At 41.1% G+C, this 26051-nt stretch overlaps 1 protein-coding gene across 1 annotated transcript; it reads right to left on the bottom strand.

Moving 5' to 3' along the window:
* Positions 1 to 265: 265 nt before the first annotated feature.
* Positions 266 to 23053, bottom strand: IL5RA (interleukin 5 receptor subunit alpha). The gene is made up of 12 exons (XM_026074994.1): positions 22901 to 23053; positions 19972 to 20040; positions 19533 to 19617; positions 17961 to 18106; positions 17059 to 17197; positions 16394 to 16526; positions 16133 to 16323; positions 14937 to 15082; positions 14136 to 14271; positions 10229 to 10325; positions 3787 to 3868; positions 266 to 1179 (listed from the first exon to the last, which is right to left on the bottom strand). The coding sequence occupies exons 3-12, from the start codon at positions 19612 to 19614 to the stop codon at positions 1090 to 1092; spliced, it is 1242 nt and encodes a 413-aa protein (XP_025930779.1). The 5' UTR covers positions 19615 to 19617; positions 19972 to 20040; positions 22901 to 23053; the 3' UTR covers positions 266 to 1089.
* Positions 23054 to 26051: the final 2998 nt, after the last annotated feature.

Here is a 26051-nt window from a genome sequence, read left to right as displayed (position 1 = left end):
CTCTGGAGCTGCTGAGATGACAGCAAGGGGAGGTGAGCCCCGCCGGCCCCCGGCAGCATCGTTTCCGTGCCCCGGCYCTTGGGCTTTTCCAGGACGCCAGCCCTCGCTAACTGACAACTAACTTCTCCTCTGGCAAAACTAAGTCTGAAACCTTTGCAAATGTTCTTGAAATGGAACTGGAGTTTTTTTCCCGGTTCTAAAAGTAACATTTGAAAGGGGAATGATGAAGGGGGGGGGTGCACATATCACAAGCTACAGAACTGAGCATTGTCACAGAGCCTTTTTTATATCACATTATGAGAAAGCATGCAAAAGACAGTTGGAGGGACATTGCGTAACAACCTCAAMACAGCAAAATCTTCGATGCAACTGTCCTTTCCCTGGACTCTCGTGGCATATCACTAGTGTCTCTGGACCAGGATTTTTACCCATCTGATGGCTCCTTAGCCTTATTCACAGCTCTCACACTGCACAAACAAATGTTCCTGTTATAAATGAACAAAATTAAAATTATGGAACCACAGCAAAGTGGACGTGCTCTGTTAAAGTCATGCTGAAGACTGTTGCATTTCGAGGAAGGTTATTCAGTTTATCTCTGAGTTCGCACTGTTGTCTGACGAAGTGTGTCAGTGAAGGCACCGTGTGGGTTCCAGGTCTCATCATCAGTTTGCCGCAGCAGTGCAGCACTGGGGATGACAGAACTGGGATGGTGTACGGCTCGTTTTAGTCTTTTCCTAATATTTGACACGCCTTGGTCACTGCCAGGCTGTGTACTTTACTGCCACGCAAAGGGCTACCCAAAATCCCAGTTTGCACTTTACAGGCTTGAGTTGTCAGAGGTATGTAAAACAAAACAAAAAAATCCAAAAAACTAAGCTGCCAACCGGAAAAAAAGCCATTAGCTCTTTTCCAGAAAAGACTTTTTTGATATGAGAACCACAACACTTGCAGAGTGTACTACATCGTCCTCAAACTGTGACTTTTCATGTTTAGTAGCTTATCGTTATGCGAGGCACCTGGTGGAAGCAGTTCCTTTGTCCCCCTTTGGAAACCCCGGGGGCGAGCCGGCGTGGCGAGCGGGCGGACGCTTCAGAACACATCCTCAAGGGCGCTGGAGTAGAAATCCTCAGCAAAGCTTCCCAGCTCTGTCTCCGTTTCACTGGTGCAGGTACGTGCTCTCTGCAAAGCAAATGCTGCTTTTAGCTAGCAAGCTGGGAGGTAACCAAGGATTATCAACTAAACTCCACTAGTTGAAAAGAGAAAATGGTCACAACATCTTTTAAAGCCTATGTGTTGAACATTTGTTAGGAAACAAATGCTTCAAAGTCCTCAGTTATGACTCATTTTGCAAAATGTGGCATTTCAAATTGGTGTCCCGAAAGAGGTATTCACTATTCATCAGCCAAGAAGTTTGGCGAGATAAGAGCCAAGAAAGAATTTTGAATTTAACAAAAGAGCTTGACTTTCACCAGAAGTTTCATATTCCTGTTGAAATTCTCACGGAGGCTGGTCATTGCTTTGCCACGGAGGCCACCAGCCTAGCAGGGCCATAAATAAACATCGCAAAGCCGGGCAAAGCGAGTGAATGTGGGAGTGGTGGTCTCTTCCGAACAGGGCCTGTAAAAGCAGGGTTATTTTCCTGCTGTCAGCTCAGGTCTGTTGTCCGGCGTCATACCAAAGTCATGTATGGGTGAAATCTATATCCGATTATTTTTTGTTCTGCCTCCTTAGCACGGCAGAGCGAAAGTGGCTGGGGAAGGGGGCAGGCAGCCACCGAGCAGGGCTGCGGCTGGGAGGCAGGCGAGCCGGGTGCCGATCCGGCCTCTGCCGTCGGCCCGGCAGCCGTGGCCCTGGCTCCCTGGCTGTCGCCGAGGACGTGTCTCTCCGTGGCCGTGGCAGCCAGGCCATCAGCCGGGCTCCTCTCTGGAGAGCGCAAGCTGAGGAGCAAGAGCACCAGGAGGAGGGGGCAGCGCGTTTCGAGGCAGGGCCGAATGAGCAGCGGHGAAGCCAGACCGTGACCCCTCGATGCCAAGTGAGGCTGCACAGGCAAAACGCGCAGGGACAGGGAGGTCTGCGGAAACCCTCTGCCTGGTGATGATACGATGCAGGCACGCAGAAAGCAGTAGTTTRACTGTTGGGAAAGCGAGCGTGAAAGGTCAGCAGGGAGACAGAGAACTGCTCGTCTGGGGTTGAGCAAAGCTGCCGCAGAGTCACGTTGCCACCTTTGCGGGCTGCTTTCCTCGGTTGACCCTGATGTTTACGCTAAAAATTTAGGAACTGAACGCTCGCAAAGAATAACTGCCCTAAGCTTCCCTCCTCTTGGTGATCTCAGCAGAGATACTAGGGCCAAGCCTTCACCGCTGCCTGCAGAGGTGCCACCTCCCTCTGGCCCCGGGTGGCCATGGGAGCATGGTGTTAGGCGGCCACGTTATCTCCCGCTACCGTGCTGCTTCAGGCACGGCCGGCGTGGGCGGCTCTGTGCGGTGTCCTGCTGGGAGAGTGAAATGGCACGGGAACGGTCTCGTCAGAAAAATGCAGCCGTCCTTCAGGGCTGCGGGCAGGAGGGGAGTTTGCCTGCTCTTGCCCTGGGGTAACCAGAAAGCTCCCAGGGTTTCCAGCTTAGTATCGTCTACCTGCACTGAGTTCACTTTAAATAAAAAGACGACTAAATGTAACGCAGTGCTGCTTTTGATAGTATAAAACAGCCTTCGTGAGCTCATGTTTTCTAAATACTGCTTAGCTGCAATGTTAATATTTGCCATTTCTCATATTCTTATTTGTGATACCCTAAGTCATGTTATTTTACACCAATGACTTTAATTGAAACAAACTGAAACATTATACTATAATCTTTTAAGCCTGTTTCCTTGACCAGACCATGGAATAATAACAATACCAAAATAATCAAACCCTAATTCTGAGGGGACAAATTAGAATCAAGTTACTGAGCAGCATTTCCTGTGAGCAGACAATGAAGAGTTTTATCTTATCTGTAAGGCAAATGTATTCATCAGGAAGCAACAGCAAACATAATAAGGCTTAAAACCGGCTTAACAGTAGGACCAAAACATTTCTCATTGTTAGGCTTCACAAAGTAAATCGGCTCTCCAGGAGCCGAACTCCAGCCGCTGCCAAGGCAGGGCGACCTGTGTGGCTGCGCTCTGCGGAAGGAGCCGGTGCAGCAGGCTTCCCCGCAAAGGCAGGGCTGCAGATACGGCACCACGTGGCTGAAACGCACTGCGCATTGGAGAAGCTCTAGATGATAGCTCTTAATCCTTCCTCCAGCCCAACACACTGGAGAAAACCTTTCCCATTTTGGGTTGTTTTCATTTGTTTTTAACCCTCCCCCCAAAAGCTTACTCTGCAAACAAGGCCAAATGATGRGCTACTGTAGCCTGGAATTTGTAGAGTCTAGAGGTGTCCCTTGGGTCAGAGAAGGGGGATCACAAAGCCAGTCGAGAAGTTGGCCGCAGCAGTCACAGTTGCATGAACAGCCTCGCAAATAGTTAAATTCAATGGCTAATTGTATTTCATACTCATAGTTGTGGTTATGCATCTTGTTGCATTAATTGCACCCACAAATTACCTATTTGTCAAGTTTTGCATAAGACACATTTGAAAATGTAGCCTATATTTAATATTAACAAGAGAAATTCAAAGTCATAAGGCTTTAACAGTACAAATTACATGCTCGACCAGTAGCCTTCTAGGAAAGTGGCAGCACACAAACACGAGTGTTCTTTCTATTCAGAAAATGAAAAAAAAGTGACTAAAATGCTTTTTTACCTCATAGTCATTTGGGAAGGGATCTTTAAATTTGTTTCTGGGTGTTGGAATTGGTGGAAGCAGTTTACTCCATACGTGGTTTCTGTGGAAAAACAGTAATGGAGGGATATGAAAGAATTGTTCTCTCTAATTGAAGAAGTTTACAAAAAAACAGCACATGCTCTTTCCCAGTGGCTGCATTGCCATGAACTTTACTTGAAATTTGGGAGGTCTGGACTCCATCTCCTCACTCCTGCGAGGCACTGGAGGAGAGCTGGCCCTTCCGGGGGAAGAGTTTACTATTGCTGCATGAATCCAAAAATTTCAAGTAATGTCTTCTCCCACCCCTTGGCCCCTCTTGCTCCGATGCCACTCAGTAATTAGCGTCTGGAGGCTGATGGTAGCAGCAGGTTCAAAGGGGATTAGATGAAGTAGTGGATAATGTTCCATGCATCGATACTCTAAGGACTAGACAGGTATGCCTTTGCTGATGGGACGTTCTGGATCCTGGGGGCATAAGGATCGCAAGAAGGAGCTARGCTGGCATGCTCTCCTTAACCATGCTCCCGTTGCACCATTGCCGAGTTGTGGGCTAGGTGGTCCGATCCACTGGGGCTTCGCTGAGGTCGTTAACTGCTGATAGTAGACCCATCTTCGAAAGAAATTAATTGCTCTGATCCATCTTTGAGCGCTCGCTTCTTCCCAAGGGCTGCATTGTCACGTACCTTCTTTGGGCATTCGAGACATGCTGCCTCTTGCTCAGATTATGGTTTCTGGACATCATCTGCCCATGTCTCCTGGCAGGAGAGCAACTGCAAATAATTGTGTGCCAAGGGAAGCAGGAGGAAGCAAGGAATGGGACAAGAGATGGCTGACAGTAAACTGTTCCCCTTAGCAGTGTRACAACTCATCCCACTAATGAACTTCGAAATACTCCTTCACTGACCGAAACTCTTTAGTCCGACTCAAGCATTTATGCGTATGTATTTTTGTGATAGTAAGTGCTGCAGAGCAAAGTGCCTTTGTCTACCAAAACTTTTTCTTTTCTTTGGTATATCCCAGAGTACAGAACTCACATTTCAGTCACTAAAATGAATTCACTAACACTTACAATTTACCTCTGGATAGCATGAAGTCCAAATGGGGCCAGATTTTAATGGGAACTTTGCCCGAGTGAAGACTGTAGGATTTAGCCCAGAATTAGTATGCAGAGCCTGTTTCTGGGAGCTGGCTTGACTTCCAGGAAGCAAAATATGTAGAAGCAGAGGAGTGGCTAAGGTGTAGAGACCGAGCTGGCACCCCTCCTGTGTCCTTCATCCTGGCATCAAGGTCAGATCTGCTCCTATGCCCAGTTTATTTTGTGTCTGTTCTCCTGGTTGATGTCTGGTTAGTTGAATGCTTACATTATTATGACTATTCTTCTTTCAAAAGCTTTTTGATTTCTGTCAAGTTTTCTTTTATCCTATTATTCCTCCTCACCGGGGAGTCTAAAATAAATTCCTGCTACTAACTTATTCCTTTTCATAGCTTTCATATTGAGATACAAAAATTCTTCATCTCTCTCCCACGCCCTCCCCCCAAAAGAGTTTCTTCAAAGTGTTTTCTGACTATGAGTTAGGAACTAAACCTTCCTGGCTGAGCTCTACTGCCTTAAAGGATACATCAATGTTTAACCATAATTTTTTGGTGACGTGAAGCCATATACCACTCCTCACTAAATAGATCTGACCTAGCAAACTATGGGACGTCTTCTCCTTGCTGCCCGGGGAATAGGTTTTGTGACTGAGGTGTACAGCAAGGAATGGGAATGTGGGGAGAAAATGCAGGCTGCAAAGAGCTGTTTTTAGGGGACATCTACATCTCCTCTGTTGAAAAGCTGAAAGTTGTCCAACCCGCCCTGGCCGCACGGGGGAGGTTGGACTGCGCAGTCACGCCTGGCAGAGCAGGTCGCTAACGTGGTGCCGTGTAGCTCAGGAATGGGACTGGAATGAATGGGAATAATAAAACTCTGCCTGCTGGCATCATTTCAGCTCTTCTCAGCTCACTACCCATGGAAAGGTTATTAACCTAACTGAGACAGACTCTGGGTTCAACTTCAAGCTCCAACAAGGCCAGCTAAGGTCAAAATATAGGTAGCTCTCTTTAAAACATGGGAAGGGTTTGTGTGGAGAAAGCCGATGAATGATTAAGAGTCTGCTTTAACTGTGCAAGTTTAAATTATTGTTGTCTTGYGACATGACAAAGGATCATTTTCCTTTCTTAAACCAGGTTTACATTGGAACTTGACATTAGATTAGATTAGATTAGATCTAAATGCAGTAAATTAACTATGGTCAACTGCAGCAGGATCACTTAACTACAGTGGTGATTGAAAAGGCCCTTGATAGCAAGGTGTTTAGCAAGCCTGGCCTTTCTATGGGAATGAATAGGGACTGGTTCACCCCCCAGCCCCTAACAGGGACCCTGAATCTTCCTGTTGTGCTGGAAGAACCAGATTACCCTCCGCCTCCTGGGCTCATCGAGAGGAGAAGCGAGCAGTTTAGCTTTGCCCAAGCTGGTTCCAAAGTGTCACTGGCATGTGGCTTTTGAAGGCCTGAGGGCAGATGGTAGCACCTTAGTAAAAGGTTGAGTGACTGTCACCCTTACGTGCCGTGGGGACACCTGCCTGCAGTGAGCTGAACRGCCTCAGTAGGAGCCAGCATGGAGAAAGGGTGGTAGCAGGAGATGGAGAGGCGCTCTGGGCATTTTGGATAGCTGTGGAAGAACCTTTGTGAAATGCTCAAAGGAAGGGATGCATTCTGCTCTTATTTTAGCTCTGAGCGTGGTTGTGATTTATGCTATTGCTATGTAATACAACCAATAAGATCTGCTTTTGTTTCATTTTGTTTGGAATGGGTTCATTCCTAATTGTGCTGTTTATCATGAAAAGATTTTGATCAAGTCATACCAAAATTATTTATTGAGTCAGCAAAAAGCATAAGTAGCATGTCACTTCTGGAATAGACACACTTCAGAAGGGGTGCACGAACACCCAGTGGAAATGAGGCAGAAGCAAGCTAAAGAGCACACTTGGATTCCTGGTGGTTGTTTGCCCCATCACCTGCAAGATTTTGTTGTGAGGYGTTGGTGGGGTTGGTTACAATGGTCGTCTCGGAATGAGCCTGTTCTTTTTGGCAGGACGCTGCAAAGTTGGAGTTAAGTGGTTTAATATTTTGTCACAAAAAATGTTCCAAAAGGTCTGCTTGCCTCTACACTGCCTAGATCACAGCCCTTTCCATTAGCTCTGATTGGACCCTCAGGCTTTGGAGACGCGCCAGGGGACCCTCATGGCTTGACTCAGTGTTTCTGGGCCTCAAGCTGTTGTGCTGTGTCTTTCCTTCTGAAATTTGGCACTCTTTTTCCACGGACTGTGACATTAAAAGGCCAAAGAGAAGTAAGTTAAAGAACAAGTTCTTCTTTTCCCTCTTCTAATCTCTAAGGCAAGACTGATAATATGTTTATTTTTAGAGTATTTTAGAATGCCTCTTCAGTGTCTTGCCTCCCCTGAGATTCCCTGCGGCATTTTCCAGATGACTTTCCCACAGCGGCTGTTTGGTGTCTCTGCTGGTGGACTTGTATGGGATATGGAAGAGAGAGGGGTACCTGCTGGTGGTTGGGATGGCCACGCTGTCATTGGGGTATGCAGGGCTGCGTAATGTATTTTAGAGTGACAGTCCTGATTTCAATTAAGCGGAGAGCAGCTGGGAGCAAGTTACTAACTATATTCTCCTGTGGGCTCGCCCTCCAGGAGAAAATGTTATTCCAAGGCACAGCCTAAGGAGATACAGAAGATGCTCATTCAGAAAGACAGTGGGCATACCAGGAAAACGTTCAGTTGTGGTTGTTACCAAGGCAGTATCCCCATCTGCTAGTGCGAGTAAGCAAAGGGAAAAGACTATCTAAACAGTCCCAAAGGGCTACTTTGCCTTGTAGTATTTTTCCAAAACAGTGGTCTTTATCTCTGATGCCTGCAATCGCCAAAAAGTACACAGAAAAATTTATAGAACTCTTTGGTATAATGAAATCCTTTATAATGCCTTCAAATCATATCACACTTGAAATGATTCTGTGGCTTGGATCACATGATACACTTCATGAATTCTCAACAGCAGAAAAAATTGAGAGTGTTAATGAAACTGTGATCCAGGGAACCTGTTCTATTTTTCTTACTTTTTTATGTCTGCAGCTACAATAAATGTGCAGGCCAAGCACTGCATTTGATCTTTTTACACTTCCCACCTCCTCCCAACGTGGGGTGGCAGATTAGAGGAAGGGTAGATCAAGAAAAGAGGGTAGCAAGGATATTGAGCAGGAAGAGTGGAGTGAAAATAGCAAGTTCATGAAATTCAATAAAGCAGAGAGATAAAATTTTAAGCACTTTGGCAAAGATGGTATGTAATGAGCCTTCTGGGTGCTAGGGAATTTTATACCAGCCAGGCAGAGAGAAACTCCTGGAAGAAACCAATGTACCATCAAGCATCTGAACCTGGAAAAGCTAACTTAAATTTGCCTAATATAATAAAGTTCCTAAAATGTTTTAGCACAGCTTCTTTGAGCTAGTCTGTGGGTAGAACTCTTCCCCTACATCTTTTTCTTCCCCTTTATCTGTTTCAGGCTCTTTGCAGGGGGTAATTGTGTAATAACCAAATACTTGCTGAATCTTACGGACAGTAAGTGACCACTCATCTACTAGCTGGACACCAGAGCACACAAAGAATCAAAGAAACTTTTGATGGCTTCTTGGATGTTTGTTTTGGTGTTCCAGGTCATTTGTGGATTTTTATCCATATAATTATGGATTCTATGGCAAAAATGAAATCCAGTTCTTCATTGTATGGCTTGTCGTGGGAGTATTACTGGAGCCCTTGTACTATCAGAGTTCCTTTGCTTTGACCCAGCAAGGAAGCTCTGACAGTGTCTTGCAGATTCTTGTGTTCTAGGACTCTTCTGTGGATGGCCTGGGTGCCCAAATCTCCAAAGCAGGCAGTCAAGTCTGAGATCTCGGAAGAACTCCATAGGAAAACATGGAGCTTCGTGACTGCTACTGCCAATATGTGAATCCACTGCTAACTGGTATTGGAAGATGATGTTTGGCTGCCCCAAACAGAGAGGAGCTGCTGGTCAAGATAACACTGGAACAGTGGAGGACCTACAGATATAAGGACAGGTCGACCCATAAAGGAATCAGTGATTTAAAGAAGAGTGGTTTGAGGATTTCCACTAACCCATCAACGCTGCTTAGTTAGGCACAAGTTAGTAAGAAGCACAAAGTGAATAAACTCCCTGAGAGTTAATCTATTTTGTTTCAAAGAGGAWTGCTTACTGAGACCTGCTCTGCTAACTAAATTGCCTTAAGAACAGGTTATCATAGATACCAGACACTTTAGGGAGAATTAATTACAGTTATTCTAATACAACATGTCTGTAGACAAGACTTTTATTTGATAAAGGAAATGTAGTATGGAAAGGAAAATAGCTAAGGACACATCAGGATGGCCAATAATTTTAAAAGCTTTAAAGAAATTAATAAAAAATTAGCAGTTTCAAGTACAGCACTTGCATTACTGGGAGCTGTGTTGATTGTGGACCTGATAATTGCTGCTTGCTATATGTTTCAGGGAAAAAGCTTGTAATTACATCATTGATTCTTTAATTCATTACTTATGACCTGACTAGTCACTGCTACAGAAATCCAAAGTGTGTCTGGGTTTCTTTATGGAAYGTTTTGGAAAGCTTGGCTATATGGTATCTGTTTTCACTACCTGGTATCCATAAACTCTGTAGTGATTAAAAATAAGCTGCAACAAATGGTTAAAAAAACTCGTAACAAACAGTAGTTAAATGCCTTTGCTGCTGTTAAGGGGTAAAGAGAAGCAGCAAGCACAAAGGCCCTGAATTTTTACCTCCACAGAGCATCTACCACACTCCCTGATGTCACCTGAAATTCAGACTACATGCACGGGGGGCCCAAGACAGAGTGTAGATGTGCAGGCTGAAGAAGACAAGACTGAGAATATATTGGCCTGTACACTTTAGCCATGAAAGATCCTCTCAGCAGCTTTCACCRGGGTTAAAGATGGAATCCTCCTGTGAAAATCATTGACCCAACTAGATCCATTTAAGTGAGGAAAGGAGATAAGGACAAGTAGCTTTTTGATAAGTTCACCTCATTCAGTATATGGTTTTGTTGTTTAAAATTAAATTGAATAACCTTCTTACCCCACCAGTTTTGTGGAATGTTATTATTGATAATTAATGAGGCTGATTATCACTTATTCAGTACTTTTGTTTTGTAGAATTATGCTTGAATACCAAACTCAGTGCCCTGTCTGAAAATTAAGCAAGGCTTTTAATGTCACCCCACGTCTGTTCAACACCTAGTACTTAGTTAGACTGTAATTAGAAAGAAGATGTTGATACTTACATTTTGCATATTACTGCAAGAAGCAAGGCTATGGAGCATGAGGACACGCAAAGCAGAGCAAGAATCCAGGCTATGGAATTCTCCTGTTTGTTTTCTCCTGAATTTCAAGAAAAAAGAAATTATGTATATTTTTAGTGCAGATTATTTTAAACACACTTTTAGAAAAGATTTCATCAGCTGGTTTCTATGATTATATTCAAGCAATCACAATTTAACAAGCAAACTATGAACATTTCATATCTAGAATTAGAAAATAAACTTACAGCTTCAAGAATTGTTTCCATGACACTGACTTTCTGCTTTCATTAATAGATTTCTTTCATTTTAATATGAAGGAGAAAGCAAGCTCAGAAGCGTGAGGAGCCAGGCCTATGAGCACCGCTGGGATGATATGATCGGGTATGTTAACATCCTGAGGTATGCAATTCCATGCAACACACACACATCTGGTACTCAGCAAAGACACTGTTTGCTTATAATCTCAGGCACAAACAGTTTGGTTTCCATTAAACCAGTCTTCATTTCTGTTAATCCTTTATAGCCAGAAAGTGATTTGTCTGGCTTAATAAACTTGCCTGTAAAATAGACATTAAAACCACCAATTTTTCTTGTAAGTTGGTTGCTAATATTCCCTTGGAAAGAATTCCTCTAGTGCCTCTGCCTGTGAGCAGAAGCATATTTTTATCAAGGACAGTGCTGCTATTTTTAAAAGGCATGCTTAGTGACCACGAACATTATTTTGTGCCACATTATGCCATATAACAAAAACATTTACATTGAACTGCATTTTCAAAAGGTTGCTGARTCTGTGTGTGCTTATGATAACTACATGTCCTATATTTCAAGATGTCAGCACAGCCATTACCAGGTAATTGAAAGGACATAAATCGGGCAGCGGCAGGAGTGTTGGGTTTATTGGTGCTCTAGACAAAACAATATTCAATTCTGGTCAGATTTGTTTCTGTGAAATGAGGAGCTGAGCCTGCTATCTCCACTGACGGCCGYAGTTGCGCTGCAGTCACTGAGATCAATGTGCATAACGCCACGAGCAAACGATTGCATGAATCAGCTCTGGGCCTTTGTACCATCGCAGCAGTGATGCACAGTTAACCTTTCAGTTACAGATGGGTTTAGATGGTTAATATTCTTTTCAGAATTATCATTTTTCTTACAAGAAAATAAGATTTAGGATGTAACTGTCAATCCTGCCAAGTTACGTGCAGTGTAAGTCTGGAGGATCATTGGGCCAGGGTGTGGAAAACACTTAAGTCCCATAAATCAATTTTAAGCTTTCCAGCATGAAGGCTGGGAAATGTCTGTGTTTTCCAGAGCAAAAATGGAAGAGTCTTAAGTCTGTTGCATCTTTTATTGGTTGGCAGTGGCCACCGAAAAGGCATGATCAGGCAACACTAAGTCTCACTACACCCGATATATAGGTGTGGGACAGAAAGCAATTAGAGGCTCTGCTATTGCTAGGTGGATTTGTCCAGTGAGCTCCTCCTAGGGCTTCTCTGCAGGACGTGCCGGGAGTTACCAGCCCAGCACAGTGCGCTGTTGCGAATAAGCACATGCAAATGCATAGCGAGAGACTTCCATGTAATACGCTAAACAGCCGAGACAGGCAATCAGAGGGAAGAGATGAACTTGCTCAGAGTCACCGAGCAAGCTAACAGCAAAGAAAATCAGATGGGCAGAAGTACATACTGAAATCCAGCAACTTGCACTGTAACCTGTACTGTGTCAGTGAACTGTAACCAGCCTTTAAAAATATCTCTTCGTAAGTAGGAAAAAGTTAAGATTTGTAAAACTAAAGTAATTAGACTTGTCCTTGGATATTTTTGACATTTTAGTAAATTTTCTKGGAAGACTATCATCTTCCTTTTTATTTTTATCATCAAAATGAATTTTCCATATTTGCCATTTGCTGTGCATTAGTAGTGGAGTCCATAAGGAAGATGTTTCCAGGTTCCTCAGCCCCTGTCACACTCCACAACAAAGAAAGCTCCAAAAGCGCTTCCTCTGACATAAAGGTTTCCTCAACTGCTTCAGCTTTGCTGAGAAAGCAGAATCAGGACAACATGGATGTGCTGTGACGTAYTTCTCAGCCCCAGACTTGGCTTATGGATTTTCTAAACTGTGAACCATGGCAGCAGCTATCCACACATATCTACTTTTTCACAGATTTGATTTCTGTTAGTGTCTTGCATAGTTAATGGACATGGCCAGTCTACTTGGCCCTAGCAATGATTTTTTATCTAGTTTTGTTTGACTGTAATGCTTACAACTTGCCGTACAACTTACTAGAGAAAGGTAGCATCAAGGTGCATTTTTATAATGCCTTTTTTTGGCGGTATACGGCTACATTTCACAGGGTTTAATCACCACAGCCCAAAGAAAGGAATCAGAATTGTGCTTCAATTTTTAATGAAGTTRGAGGATTGCTACTACAGGATGGACAATCTAGTCCTGTATTTTTATTCTGGATAAGGGCTCAGAAGAGGTCTGGTGGTCTTAAGACTGGACTCATCAGAATATTTCCCAGGTAGGTGCACAAGGCTAATAAACTGGTCCGGCACACTAATGAGCTGTATTTGGTCTTACAGGTAAGTACCCTCGGGTAAGTTGTTGGCCTGCTGAGCCTCCCTCCTGAGACCTAGCCTGTGCCATGAAGCCGGCTGGGAGGGTTGAGGGGATGGATTAGGGCTAAGGAGGGAAAATATAGGCAGATTTAATCACATTCACTAGCAAACAGATAGATGTAAGAGGGAAAAGTAGAGTAAACAGGAGAGAGTAATGGACTACTTTTTTTTCTAGTGAAAACCAGGAAGTGAAGAAACTCAAAAGATAAGAGCAAGGGAGGATGTCTAAGAACAAACAGTTGATAACGTGCCGTGATAAGAAAACTGTTATTTCCAGAAAAAACATGTTCGGCAAAGCAGGAAATACAGCATGAAGTGGGGCAAATCATCATGTTTCAAAGATGCTAAACCATCTTGTGTTTTCCCACACTTAGGAGTTCATATAGCTCCAGTAATGTAATACCTGACATGACCATTCATATTAACTTCCAGCACGAAMATCACAGTGTTTGCCAGGGCAACACATGTGAAAACTACAGAAATAATACAGCTAAAAAGGTGTGTTGATTTCCTCAGATATGATCTCAAGCAGAGCCATACCAACTCTTGAGTCCTTTCAGAATTTACAGGGTGAAAGAAATTGCTTCAGGCTAGGAACCAAGCAGAGCATTTTATGATAACTAGAGGTACTTTCAAAATGGCTGGGGATGTGACATCCCTCTCTCCGCATTATGCTGGAACTAATGCTTCAAAATACAGAAAATCAGAGGAAATACGAATTTCTCCACTAAGACTAATCGGTCCTTCAGAAGGACTCGCTTTCCTTTGGTTTATAGTTCARTTAATGCTTTCTAGGCAGTTCTAAAGCTTGGATGCCTCAGTACGCATTTTCTGGGTCTTTCTTAGTAGTGTTACAGCCATAGTGATGTTTACAATAGCACATAGAARTATTTACTTTTCTTGGCTGTGCTCATTGATAATTTTGTTCTTTGAAAATATTTTTATTCTCGCTGATTTTAAAAGAACCTGAACTTAGGACTTATGTTAGTTTAAAGCAGTCTCTGAAAACATAAGCAAGTAAAAACAAAACACTGTCTCAAAAAGTACTGTRTATGTCCAAAAGTTTGTTTGGGGGCTTTTTTGTTTATTTGTAATGGAACAGAGACTCAGCTACCCTTGGCAATAACAGGTCAGTTTCCTTCCTCAAATACGTATTTTCCTGGCCTCTCTTGAAATTACTTGATTTTGTGCATGCTCAGGATTAGGCAGTATTTACTTTCCAGCAATCTATTAATATTTGTTACAAGACAGAGGCATATCATTCTTACCAAYGTAAAGAATTTCACTCCAGTCACTCCAAAATCCTCTTTTACAACATRTGTAATGATTAGCTCGTATCTGTATGGAATATCTGCAGGTAACATCAATTCTTAATCCGAAGTCATTTGATGATATTTTCAATATCTGTTAAAAAAACAATATTGTTGTGTTATAGATTGCTTAAGACTAAGAAATTCAGAAAACAAACTTTAATCATGTTTATTGGAGAGGGKTTTTTTTAAACTCCTTTACTAGATTCACAGTGAACATCAAGCCTTGTTTCATAAGTAAGGTCTTTATTTTTGTAGGTATAATTTCTTTACTAGTACACCATATTTCAGGGCAAAGTTTTTGAAAGATGTCTCATTTTCAGATGCCTCCTTAAGACACTTAATGCTGGATTTTCAGAATTGTCCATTTTCTCCAGGCTTATTCTGCTCTTATTATGAACTCAGGTGCAGTTATTCATAAAACTGARTAACTCCAATTCTTGTCCTTCTGTTTTCCTAGCTCGCTTGGGGGTGGTTTGTTGCAGACATTAAAAGGTGTCCAGAAGAAGAGGAAGAATTTGAAAATTGATGAGACTTTGTCTTTGCTGAACCCTAGTTACTAATGGGACGGAAGTTTCACTGAAGTCTATAGTTTCAAAAAGGCAGCAATAGCAGGTTTGATTTTAAATCATTTTAAATTGTGACATGTCCATGAATTTGAAGACTTTTTCACGAGGTTGCAACTTCTAGCTATATAGGACAGTCAACTCAGAGACTCAGGAACACTATGTAAAACCTAGGCATAAGAGAAGTAATTACCTGCTTGTTACCTGACTTCAAGTTGCAGAGGTAAAATTCATATTCAAAACATTCTTTAGGGAAAGAAGAAATTGGCTTCTCCCACTTGGCCAAGAGATAATTTTGCTCTAAGAATACAGTGACATTTCTGGGAACATTCACTTTTTCTACAAAACRAAAGCAGTACCAGTAAGTTATTTATAGAGCAAGGTTTAAATACTAACAATTGGAGCAATTTATAACTTATAGTGTTTCCTAGTAGGGCCTATAATGCTTCAATTTACTTGACATTTGGGGCAGAAAAGATAAGGGTTTAGGAGGAATAACTGTATTGSGGGAAATAAACAAGGGAAAACAGTTTAAAAAATCCACTTGAAAGTTTTGGAAAACTAGATTACAGAAGGGGAAAAATGTATTTTTTTAATTCTTTTTTACAAAAGCATGAAATTAATGATAGACCCAGCCAGAAAAACTTCTTTTCAGGAAAGATGGATGTAACCAGGAAAGTTACTGAAAACTAGAATAAGTGAAAAGAAATGGATCAAGAGTTAGGGGATGATTTCAAACAAGRAAGTATGTCAAATGTTTTATTTCGTTAATCAAGAAAAAAGGGAAATGCTATCTGTTTTCAAAAAGCAAAAGGTATAGAACTAATGAGGGAAAGGAAATTATTTGGGTAGATGAAATGTGATAGACAGTCATGGCTGCATACTCCCTTTTATTTTATAATCTAACACCTTTTTTTAAAGGGCATTGTTAGCCTGAAGATCATGTGTCTTTTTTTCTTTTAAAGAAAGGCCTTATACTGCATAATAAAAGGTAGTAAAAACTGTACTTCAAGGTATATGAATAAATATAGAAAAGGCATATTGGAAATAATGCTTTGGCTAACAAACATATTAAATAAGAGGTGTTTTCTAGCTCTTATTTTTGTCATTCTCTCATTGTCATTATGTCAGTTAGTTAAACTATCAACTTTTGTCTTAGTGGCTCTTCCAATCTCATTAAGACATCCATGTGAAACTAGCACATTTTCACCTGCACAAGAACCATTCAGTCTACTAATACCCTTTTACAAATCTTTTGACACTCCTGCTTGACAGTTGAAATTTAGTGCAGAAAGAAGGTTTTTTCAGTTTCCCTACAACCATTTCACTCAGGGGAAGAAAGTTATATTGACACTTTCTTTGATTTTAAAAAAATGTATTTTTACTCACCAATGGCATTTTGGTCAAATAACTGCTGAAAAGGTTTAATTGCAGCGTACTTGCTAGACCCGTTAATGTGTATTACAATGAGATCATCAACCTCTTCAGGATCAATATGCGTCCTTGAAAATCTGCACTCAATATTCCTTTTCCACTTGTCTTTGAGATAATCTTGACATTCTTCAGTGTAGGTCTTATACCTAAATTAAAATATCCATGAGACATGATGCTTCTTCAAGAAATTAATTGCTGACTAAAATAGACACTAACCTGTAAAATAGAAAGTACTCTGTATCTTCTGGTGCCCCTTTACCAGGAAACCAAGCGCAATGGAGAGAAACAGTACTATAAATGGTGATGTAAGTAACACAGGACAAATTAGTGACTGATGTCTCTGCAGCACCTATAGAGCCAAGGAATTATAAAATAGGGGGAAAGATATTATTACAAATGTCGTAAGAAATTCATGTTTCTAAAACACTTGATTATAGTCCTTGRTCCATTATTATCTATGTCTATTCTATCTAATCTTCCTCCATATCAGATAGTGCTATGAATTACAGGACTGGTGAAGATTCCCAAGCAGTGTAAGTAATGCTGTTCCACACAGCACCACTACATATGAAATATACACCTCGTGATTCCAGGCAACATCATATTTTAATATCCTAGAGTGTATGAAAGTAGGTTACCTTGGCCTTAGCAGGGAACTTTCAGAAAACCTTATAAGGGTTATCCATGTCATGCATCTCCAGATTATATTCCCAGCTCCAAAGGCCAAAAAAAGGCCCTGGACTAATTCATTTTGTAAGATCAATGTTGCAGATAGAGGGGGAAATGCCCTATTTTTTAAAGTATCAAACCTCTCTATTCATGTCTAGTCCACAGACTAGGACTGAACACAAAATTCAGCCCTGCCTTGGATTCCAACTTACCAGGCGGAGGCTTCAGCTCACCCATCACCCAGTCGCTTTTCATCTGAAGGTCATCAAAGAGAAGTAACGTCCGAATGCGTGCAGAGAAGCCATTGTGAAGTACAGCTGTTCGGAAACTGTGAGTCTTCTTTGTATCATACTTGAAATTAAAAAAAAAACAATCAAATAAGATTAAGAGTTCTGCAGAGACTGATCTACTAAGGATAGGCTTTAAGCTAAATGTCTCACCGTATGGTTACTTGAAACCTTGAAGGCTGTGTACACCACCTACTATTAATCTAATTTGCCCAAGCGATGCACAGCCATCCTGTGCTTCCAAAGAGGGAGTCCCACAGACAGTGATTCTGAGCAAAATCTTAAATTAAGTGCTTTAAGCAGCCCATGAGAGCACACCAGCTGTCTCCACTGTCTGCRTAAGGAGCAGAGGCAAACCAGCCAGGTAGCTTAGCTGGTTATATTAAGTGTCTGAAGTTAGACAGCACAAATAATTTGCACAAGAAGTGCTTAGGGTTTGTTAGTTAAGACAGCAGGATCCTTATCTTATGAAAAATGTATAGTGTATAATTGTGATGAAACATGGTGCAACATTTTACTGATACCCTGGCATTAATCTGAATTAAATGCACTGACCTGAACAGGGAGCAATATCACTTAATACCAGTATCCAACTTACCCCCCAAGATGAATGTTACAGAGCCTGACAATTCCTGGGGCTAACCCCTGTTCCAGCAGAGCTGTACCCATAAACATAGGTGAAAGTGAATCTTTCCAGTGCTTAACATATTTGGTTGTGATAAAAAAGAATAAATAATTTGACTATGCCAATGTTACCCCCTTTTTTGGTGCAGTTTATTTAACAGAAATTTAACCTTCCTAGAATATTGGCTTTATTTTAGACTTACCCCTTCAGACACAGGAGTTATGATTTCCACATCATATCTAATAGTGTAGTTTTTTTGTTCTTGATTAGAATTTGGTTTCCAGTGTAAAAATACTTCTGCTAATGCAGAGACCGTAAGGGTGAAATTAACGGGTGGGAAAACTTTAACTGAAAGAGAGAAAATAAAAACACTGATAATATACTAATCTATTTCACTTTTATTAGTGAATTGTTCACAGCAATAGCTACTTACAAGTAATGAGCAGCACAAGAAAACCATCACAAATTTCATTTCAATAATATATTCTTTCATAGCTTCTTATAAAATGCTTCTAATCTTGAAGAATATTTTTAAAATAGCAACCAGAACTTCATCAAATAAGAATTTACTTAAAATTTAGCTTAAAAGAATTTTTTTACAACAAGTTCAACTTGAAAATCACAATGAGGTATTACATTTGGCTTGTTAAAAAAATCAGGTTCAGGTCTTTCAACTCAATCCTCATAGTCACTGATATCACTGGGCATCTGTATTGATAAGRAGTTGATGAACTGATCAGCCATATGATCACTTTGCATCCACAGACCCTTGCAGGGAGCATGATATGGGGGCTTCTAAGTGGCTTTCTAAGTGGCTTTTCTTCCTCGTGGCTGACAGCCACTAGAACTCATATGTGAGAGAAACAGAAATATGATGAACAGAGGAATTAAGCGCAAATAGAAGAAAACGTAGAAGGATGGGAATGATAACTTAAAATGACAGGGTAAGAGGGATTCCTGGAGCCCATATGGAAATGAAGAAGTTATCATGCTGGGGAAAAGATGTTAGCATATAAATAGCAAGGCAATGAAATAATCAGTCTACTTCCTTTCATTTCCAAAGTTCTTCAGAGCCCTTCCTCCCTTATTTGCCATCTCTCAGGCAGCTATGGGAAGTCAGTCCCCACTTCTTTCTCCCATAATTTCAACCTTAAATGCCCACTTGCTCAGTTTTCAAGCAAGTATCTCACATTAGGAAAACTGCCTCATGAACAGTCAGAAAACCCTGACGTAAACCACCTTGAACTCCTTTCTGTGAAATGTTCATTGTTGAGATGCTTACAAGAAAATGTCAAGATTAAGGTTCTTGATAAACCAGGATTGCTGCAATCCACGCTTTGTGTCTTTGTGTTTCTGCAACTAACTGTAGTTTTGTTCCTGGAACTTCAATTACAAGCTTGCTGGAACGATAACTTTGCTCTGGCTAGATCTATGTTGTTAAATAAATTGGGTGAGGAACCATTTTCTGGCCCAGAGGTCAAGCGGTACAGCACAGCTTGCATCTAGACACCTCATATTTCTTCCCCCTCGAGGCAAGGTGCCATGTCCGACCTGCCTTCTGGGAACAGTCCTCCAGCATCTGCTGCGAGAAATCTGCCTGATACAGGGTAAAACTGTCCCAGGAAGTGTGTTAACACAGTATGGTCATTTGTGGTCCTGTGCTCATTTTATGGCTCTCTCTTATTTTTGGGTAGAATAGCCCATTTGAGTAACACATAGAGGGGTCTTGGTCACCCACTAAAGCAACACATTGGTCGGAAAGAAGATGCCTTACCTCCTTCAGCTTGAAATATGTTTGGCTGAACCATGTTCGTTATCCAAAGGAGGATCAGAAAAACTCCCATCGTGTTGTCCATAATCTTTAGATAGTAAATGAGAAAGGCCCTATATCAGCATATATGCCATGTCATCATTTTAACCAAGTAACAGGAYGCAGGCTGACAGCTGAAAATGAGTACAACCCCAAGCATAAGCACACAGACCAGGGAGCATAGTACAGGTATATCCACGTTATCGAAGGAATGAAACTGCCGCTCTGCAGAGCACAGCCCCTTCTCCTTCCCTTGCAGCAAAATACATGTTGGCATAGCTAAATTTAATATGAGGACCATTGGCCACATTTCATTTTGCTCCCTTTGCTTTTGGCAAACCCACTTAAAAAAGCTACTGTTTTCAATACTGTCGTGTCTTCGGAGCAGCAGTCGTGGACTTACAGCATCTCTTCAGGGCGAAGAGCCGGTGGGGTTCAGGTATATTTGCTTTCAGGAGAGCCCCATTTGCTCCTAGAAAAGAAGTATTCATATTTTTAGCTGCCCTGTAAAATGGCTACTTGCCAGAATTTACTTTCCAGTTTCAATTTCAATAAAGCTTGCTAAAGAAGCAATCTCAGTGCTTACCTCAAGGCTAATTCTCCAGTGTTAATTATAGGGTATAAGAGAAACTAATTTGTTTGTTTCTAATTTAAATAAGCGACTATTTTTAATGCTTTAAACCAGCATGTTCTTATGCTTCCTACAGATTGTTTCATGAAGTACTGGGGAAAAAAAATCTGTGTGTTATCATTCATGTATAACCTAACATAAACAACATAGATATACTGAACAGCAGCTTTCCAAAATGTTCTTACAAAAGAGAAATACACCCTCCCAGCCCAATCACACTACTTCCCTAGGGCATCTACAGCAATTGCTTGTATGGAAAAATAATATTTTCAGTTGGTAATGAGTAGAGAAAACATCTTTAGCCCATCCGTTCTCCCTGAACCCCCAATAAATAACCCAAGGACTGGAAACAATCCAATTGATCACAGTTGGGGTACTTCATACTGTAGAGTAACTATTTTTAAAAATGGTGTATGAATGCTGAGTTCATTCAAATGAGGCATAATCTACAATACAGCCTGTGTTTCTCAGTGTCCGAGTCCACTCATTATCTATATGCATATTCTGTATGTATCTAGTATTCTGCTAGCCAAAACGTGTATGAGGCTGACTGAACCTCTGGAGTTTTCTAACTGATTATTCCTAGGAGGTCAGGGTTTGTCTCTGCGTATGCTGGGATATTGGAAGACATTTTGGTCAGACATCTATGGCTTTTCCAAAATGTATTTGAATCACAATCAGGTAACTATTGTTCACAGCATACGTTTATGCCTACACAATGCCTCCGGGAGTATTTATTTCTTATTGCATTACTATTCATGAAAAGTTTGTTCTTCTAGATTTCATCACTTGAATACCATACAGACCTCTGCTTCACAAAATGATGATGATATTCTGGAGGACATTATGTAGACTGAACACAGTTTTAAAATGGCACCTGAAAACTGTGCTGATCTCTGACCACCTCTGCCACACCTATGCTGCCTAGCCTGTGGTACTGCCATTTTATACCAATTCTCTATTATTACTAAGACTTTATCTGATAAAAAATTTCATAAATAAAACTGCTAGAATGTGGCCCRTATTTCTGGTAAAATCTGATAAAAAATCTGATAAAAAATGTAATAAATAAAAACTGCTAGAATGTGGCCCGTATTTCCAAAATGCTTTTGTACAATTTATTGGCATCAGAGTTTTTTCTTCCTTTAAAAAACATCACATAGTTCATTTACCTGATGAAACTATTAAATTCATTGGTAAGTTTTTTATTTTTCCATTTAAAAGTAAAAATATATAAACTTCGTGTCACTGAAAATAAAAACTAGCTTTTTTTAAGCTAGCAATAACCCTAGTACACCTCTGGCAAGAACACAACTGTAAACTTTGYAGATGTGTCCGCATGTGTCTTTATGCATGCACACACCTCTGTATTCCTATCTGTCTACTAACGTTATCCATCATGTTCATTGCAGCTCTCCCACTGGCCACCTGCAACCAGAATCAGCAGCTGAGAAGCAGTTTCAAGTATAGTAAGTTCTTCTAACGTGAACTAGGAGCTGGATAAAAAAAATGAGAACCCACCAAAGAGCGGCTGACATAAGCTTTCCACTCGCATAGGAGAGGGAATGTTGTGACTCCCCCGCTGCGGTCACAGCTTTAATCAAGTAAAACATCAGGTACAGCTACAACACTTTGGGAAATAAGCTTCATTAGTTCTATTTCTAAAAGGGTTTCCTTTTTTAAGTAATCATTTCAGTACCTTTTTCAAAAAAAATCTCTAAAAAGCTCTCCTGTTTTACAGCTGCTTAGGAGTCGCATCTTTCACTAACTCAAGTAATCTCAGTGCATTGGTTTCAGGATGGCTCTGACGTTTATCACAGCTATAAAGCTGTCTCTCTCCCTGGTTTCCTTACAGAGGGTTCAGGTACCTATAACTTTTTAACTTTGCCCTCAAAAAATAAAGGTTCTGATTCTTCCTGGCCACATTCTTTTCCCCGGACCTTTGAAAAGATCCTAAGGATCAGCTTTTCAAAGGTACTTTTGCCAGTTGAAAACATGCAAATACACAGGTGAAACATTTCCTGAGCAGTAGTTTACTTGTTTGTAATCGGGTATAAACTGTAATGCAGTTTAGTTTTCAGTTATTATCTGTGTTCTTACTACCAGTTTATGTTCTCCTTCCTTGTTTTCAAAAACATTACTTTTCTTTTTATTGCTATCAACCTAAGATTGAAAATTTGGCTTTTGGAAGAGAAAATTCCATAGCTGTGCTAGCAGTGAGGTATTTCCACAGCTACAAACTAAAAGAACACCTGTAGTCTGTGATACCTTGTTGATTTTGCGTGATAAAATACTAAAACCAGAATCAAAATAAGTGTATTTAACTAGAAATGCTAACTAGAAATCTACTGCAGCATTAAGCTCCTCTGCAACAATTGGTATAGTAAGTCCTCAGGATGAAATAAAAGCCTCGATTATGTTTTGGTTATATATGGTAAGAAGTTAAGGAAGAGCAGAAAGGCTATACTCCTTCTTAAAGGACAACAGAAATCCAAACCATAGAAAATAGCCTCTAAACGGTAATGATTTTCTTATTTAAAGCTGACAGGTTCCCCTGTCTCAGAGTCAACTGGTCAGAAGTGGACTCCAGATGCGTTTCCCAGTGCAATGCAAAGATGACTTTGGAAAGTGGGACCTTTGCAGTTTCCAAACCAAACAAAACAAGATAAAAACAAACACAACACCTATCCCAGGAGCTCACCCGCAGATTCTCAAAAGTCCCGCGAAGAGTCTGCGCTGTTTGTTAAAACGTCCTCTGGGTCATCTCCCTGTGGGTTTCTTTACAACCGCTGTCTTTTAAGTACAAGTGTGGTAGGTACTTCAGAAATGATGGCAGATGATAAGTTAGACAAGCATGCACTGAAAAAGGGAACTACAGATTTAACCACAGGATGGAAGGCTCCATTCTAAAACTTAGTTTAGCCTAGAAATAATTGTACTTTACTTATTGAGGGTTAAATACATACCATAGTCTGGTGATTCCCTAATAACTTTGCTTACAGAAATATGACACTGGTGTGGTTTTCCTTTTTGTGGGAGAATTCTCTACACGATTCTGCAAAGCAAAGAATCCTATTAGAAAGTCAAAAGAATAGGAAATTACTAAGGAATAAGAAAACATCTTTTCTGATATGTGACCAAGGCATCTATGATATGTCAGGCGATCGGGATAATCAGTATGAATCTGCAGTATACTGACCAACTGTCATATAGCGCAATTTGACCAGGATTAGTATTGCAACCAAAGGAGGATTAGAGCTCAGGTAGTCGTAAGGATTTTAGAAAACTGCCACTTCATATCCAGAAGAAACAGGGAGACAAATTTTTGTGTTCGTAAGAGGGGCTTCACGTGCAGTTGAAGACGACCGCAATACACACAATGGTTTTGGGCTACCTTGACTCTGGATCATGGCAAATTGGGATTGGGGTCTTGAACGTCTCAGGTACTGAGGGCTTTGCAGGCCTTACTTGATTGCCTTACTGCAATCTCACTGTTTGCTTCTCTTAGAAGATCTGGATCACAAGCAAGACGAGCAACAGAAACCTTTGGGCTAGGACTAAAAATGATAGGTAGTGACATGTAAAATTCAGGTTAGATATCAGGGAACACTTCCAGTGCTAGGGATAGTGAAGCRGTGGAACAGATTGCCTGAGAACTTAAAGAAACTCCAGCACTGGATGTCTTTAGACAAGCAACCAGGAATGACAGAGACATAATCAATCCAGCCATGGGGCACAGGAATAAATTAGGTAATCTGTTAAGGTCTTGCCAGCCCTCTTTTATATACCTGTATGTCTCTGAATAAATAGCTAATTTATAGACAGAGCTCTAACATCAACACTGGAATGTTTTTGTAGAAAAGGAATTCATTCTAAAGGGTTTTTAATAAGAAACAGTAGTCACACAGAAAAGAAGGTAAGAAAAGGTTATGTTCTTACCTTTTCACACAGGCCTGACTATGTGTTATTACAGATCTGAGATGTTTTTTGGAATAGGTCATTCTCAAAAAAACCTTTTGTACTTGCAAGCATTCCTTCTCCTTTGCACAGTAAGGTGCTGATTTGTTAGTTACTTAAAAGCTGCGGGAAAGGCTGGGTGGCTTCTGTGCAGCATTTCTTTTCAGTTCTGAAGAAACATGTAGCACTCTGTCTGCTGAGACAGAAATTTGCTTAGGCTTGGAACTTCAAAGGGAACTAATCTCCCAATTTAACTGGAATTTGGATGAGGCTCTGCTCTTTCAAAATCGTCAGGTTTTGTGAGTTACCTTTTCCACAGGAATAGGGAGGTGCCATGAGAGCTGGTCTCCTAGGCCCTGAGGAGCGTGCAGTAGAYGAAATTAGTCAGCAATGAAATTACACTTGTGAAGAAGGAAGGACTGACACCYTGAACTGTACCAAATCCCCAGGACTCCCATGTCAGCTCTTCTTGCCTGTCTACCTCCACACATTAAAGAAAATGTAAATCAGTCCAGGCCAACAAACTTAAACCAGATATTTAAACTACACTGAGATGCTGTTGGACACAGTTCACCATCTGTCAAGTTTAACAGTGGAGATGGCTCTATTTCAGTGATTATTGAAGTGATCTCTGCTGATCACTGGCTATATAAACCCTTTTGAAGTAGTTAGCTCATTTCCTTTGCCATGGTTGGATCACTACTGAAATACGGCTTAATGTTTTCCTTTTGTAATCCTCCTTTTGCTAAAGTGAAATCAAGTCATGGCAGTTCTTTTCTGTTTTGTATTGCTTGTTTTGTAATTATTTTCCAATATTGCAGCTATGTCCCTTCTTTTGTGCTTTATTTCTTGGCAGGACAAATAATCACCTGCTTTCCACTATGTTCAGGGCCACCTTGCACTCCTAAGTACAAGTAGTGTTACCAGCCCTGCTCTCCTTAAGAGAGCTCGGGTGCTTCATTTGCCAGAAATCAGAACATTTTCAATCTGATGGCTCACGGAAAGAAAAACAGGAGCAAACATTAGATGCAAACTGCTCTGATGGTGTTCTTCACTGTAGTCTAAAACAGAGGATGAACAAACATTAGGATCCTCCTCAGTTAATTGCAGCTTAATGATAAAACTTGTTGGTGGACCAGTAAAGATTTCACCACGTTATGATGTCACCTGTGAATCCTCAGCAGTTAAGTGTGCAAAGTACTTCCAGTACTGGAATATACAAAACTCGTGTTCCCAACACCAGCTCAGTATAAGGCATGCCCGGATTATCCAGCTACCATCGTGATTTCAGAGGAAGGCAGAAAGACCCATAACATACCTGGACAAGCTTTCTGACCCTGGGCTGGCCTTAAGTATCAAATTTAATAGTTTCTAGCTTCCTCTGAGAAGCTACATATTATTTTCTTGTTACAAAATTAGTCACTCAGTATATTAAGCTATCCACAGGTTACCATGCCCCGACCTTCCACAGAAATGAATCCAGCTCGCCAACTAAATCCCTTGTGAAGAAATATTTTGTTTTGTTTTTTTAATGCCCTGGCCGTTCATTTTCAGTGACCTGTGGTTCCCGAGCTCAAAGTGAGTAATACGCTGCAAAATTACATGCTAATGTGAGACTCCAGCTGCAACGTGAGATAATGAATCTGGGAATTCGTATGCCCTGAACAGAAAAGGCCAGTTCGGGATATTATTTAGTAAGAAGTATTTCTTTTATTAGAACCAGAATTAGCTCTTTATATAGCTTTCAAAAATCTTTATATAGTTTCAAAGCTTTTTCCACTGTCAAAGGCAGCCCAGAGCCTCCTTTCCCCCCGTGCCAGCGCTGCCCGGGCCTTCCCACCCCGCTCGGCGAGGCCTCCGGCCCGGGGCGGCCTGCGTGCGGGCGCTTCTCCCCG

This window comes from Apteryx rowi, unplaced genomic scaffold (genome assembly GCF_003343035.1).
Source record: "Apteryx rowi isolate R43461 unplaced genomic scaffold, aptRow1 scaffold_4, whole genome shotgun sequence".
Classification (NCBI taxonomy): Eukaryota; Metazoa; Chordata; class Aves; order Apterygiformes; family Apterygidae; genus Apteryx; species Apteryx rowi.
The sequence above is the reverse complement of the archived record's forward strand: the minus strand, read 5'-3'. Positions and strand labels throughout refer to the sequence as shown.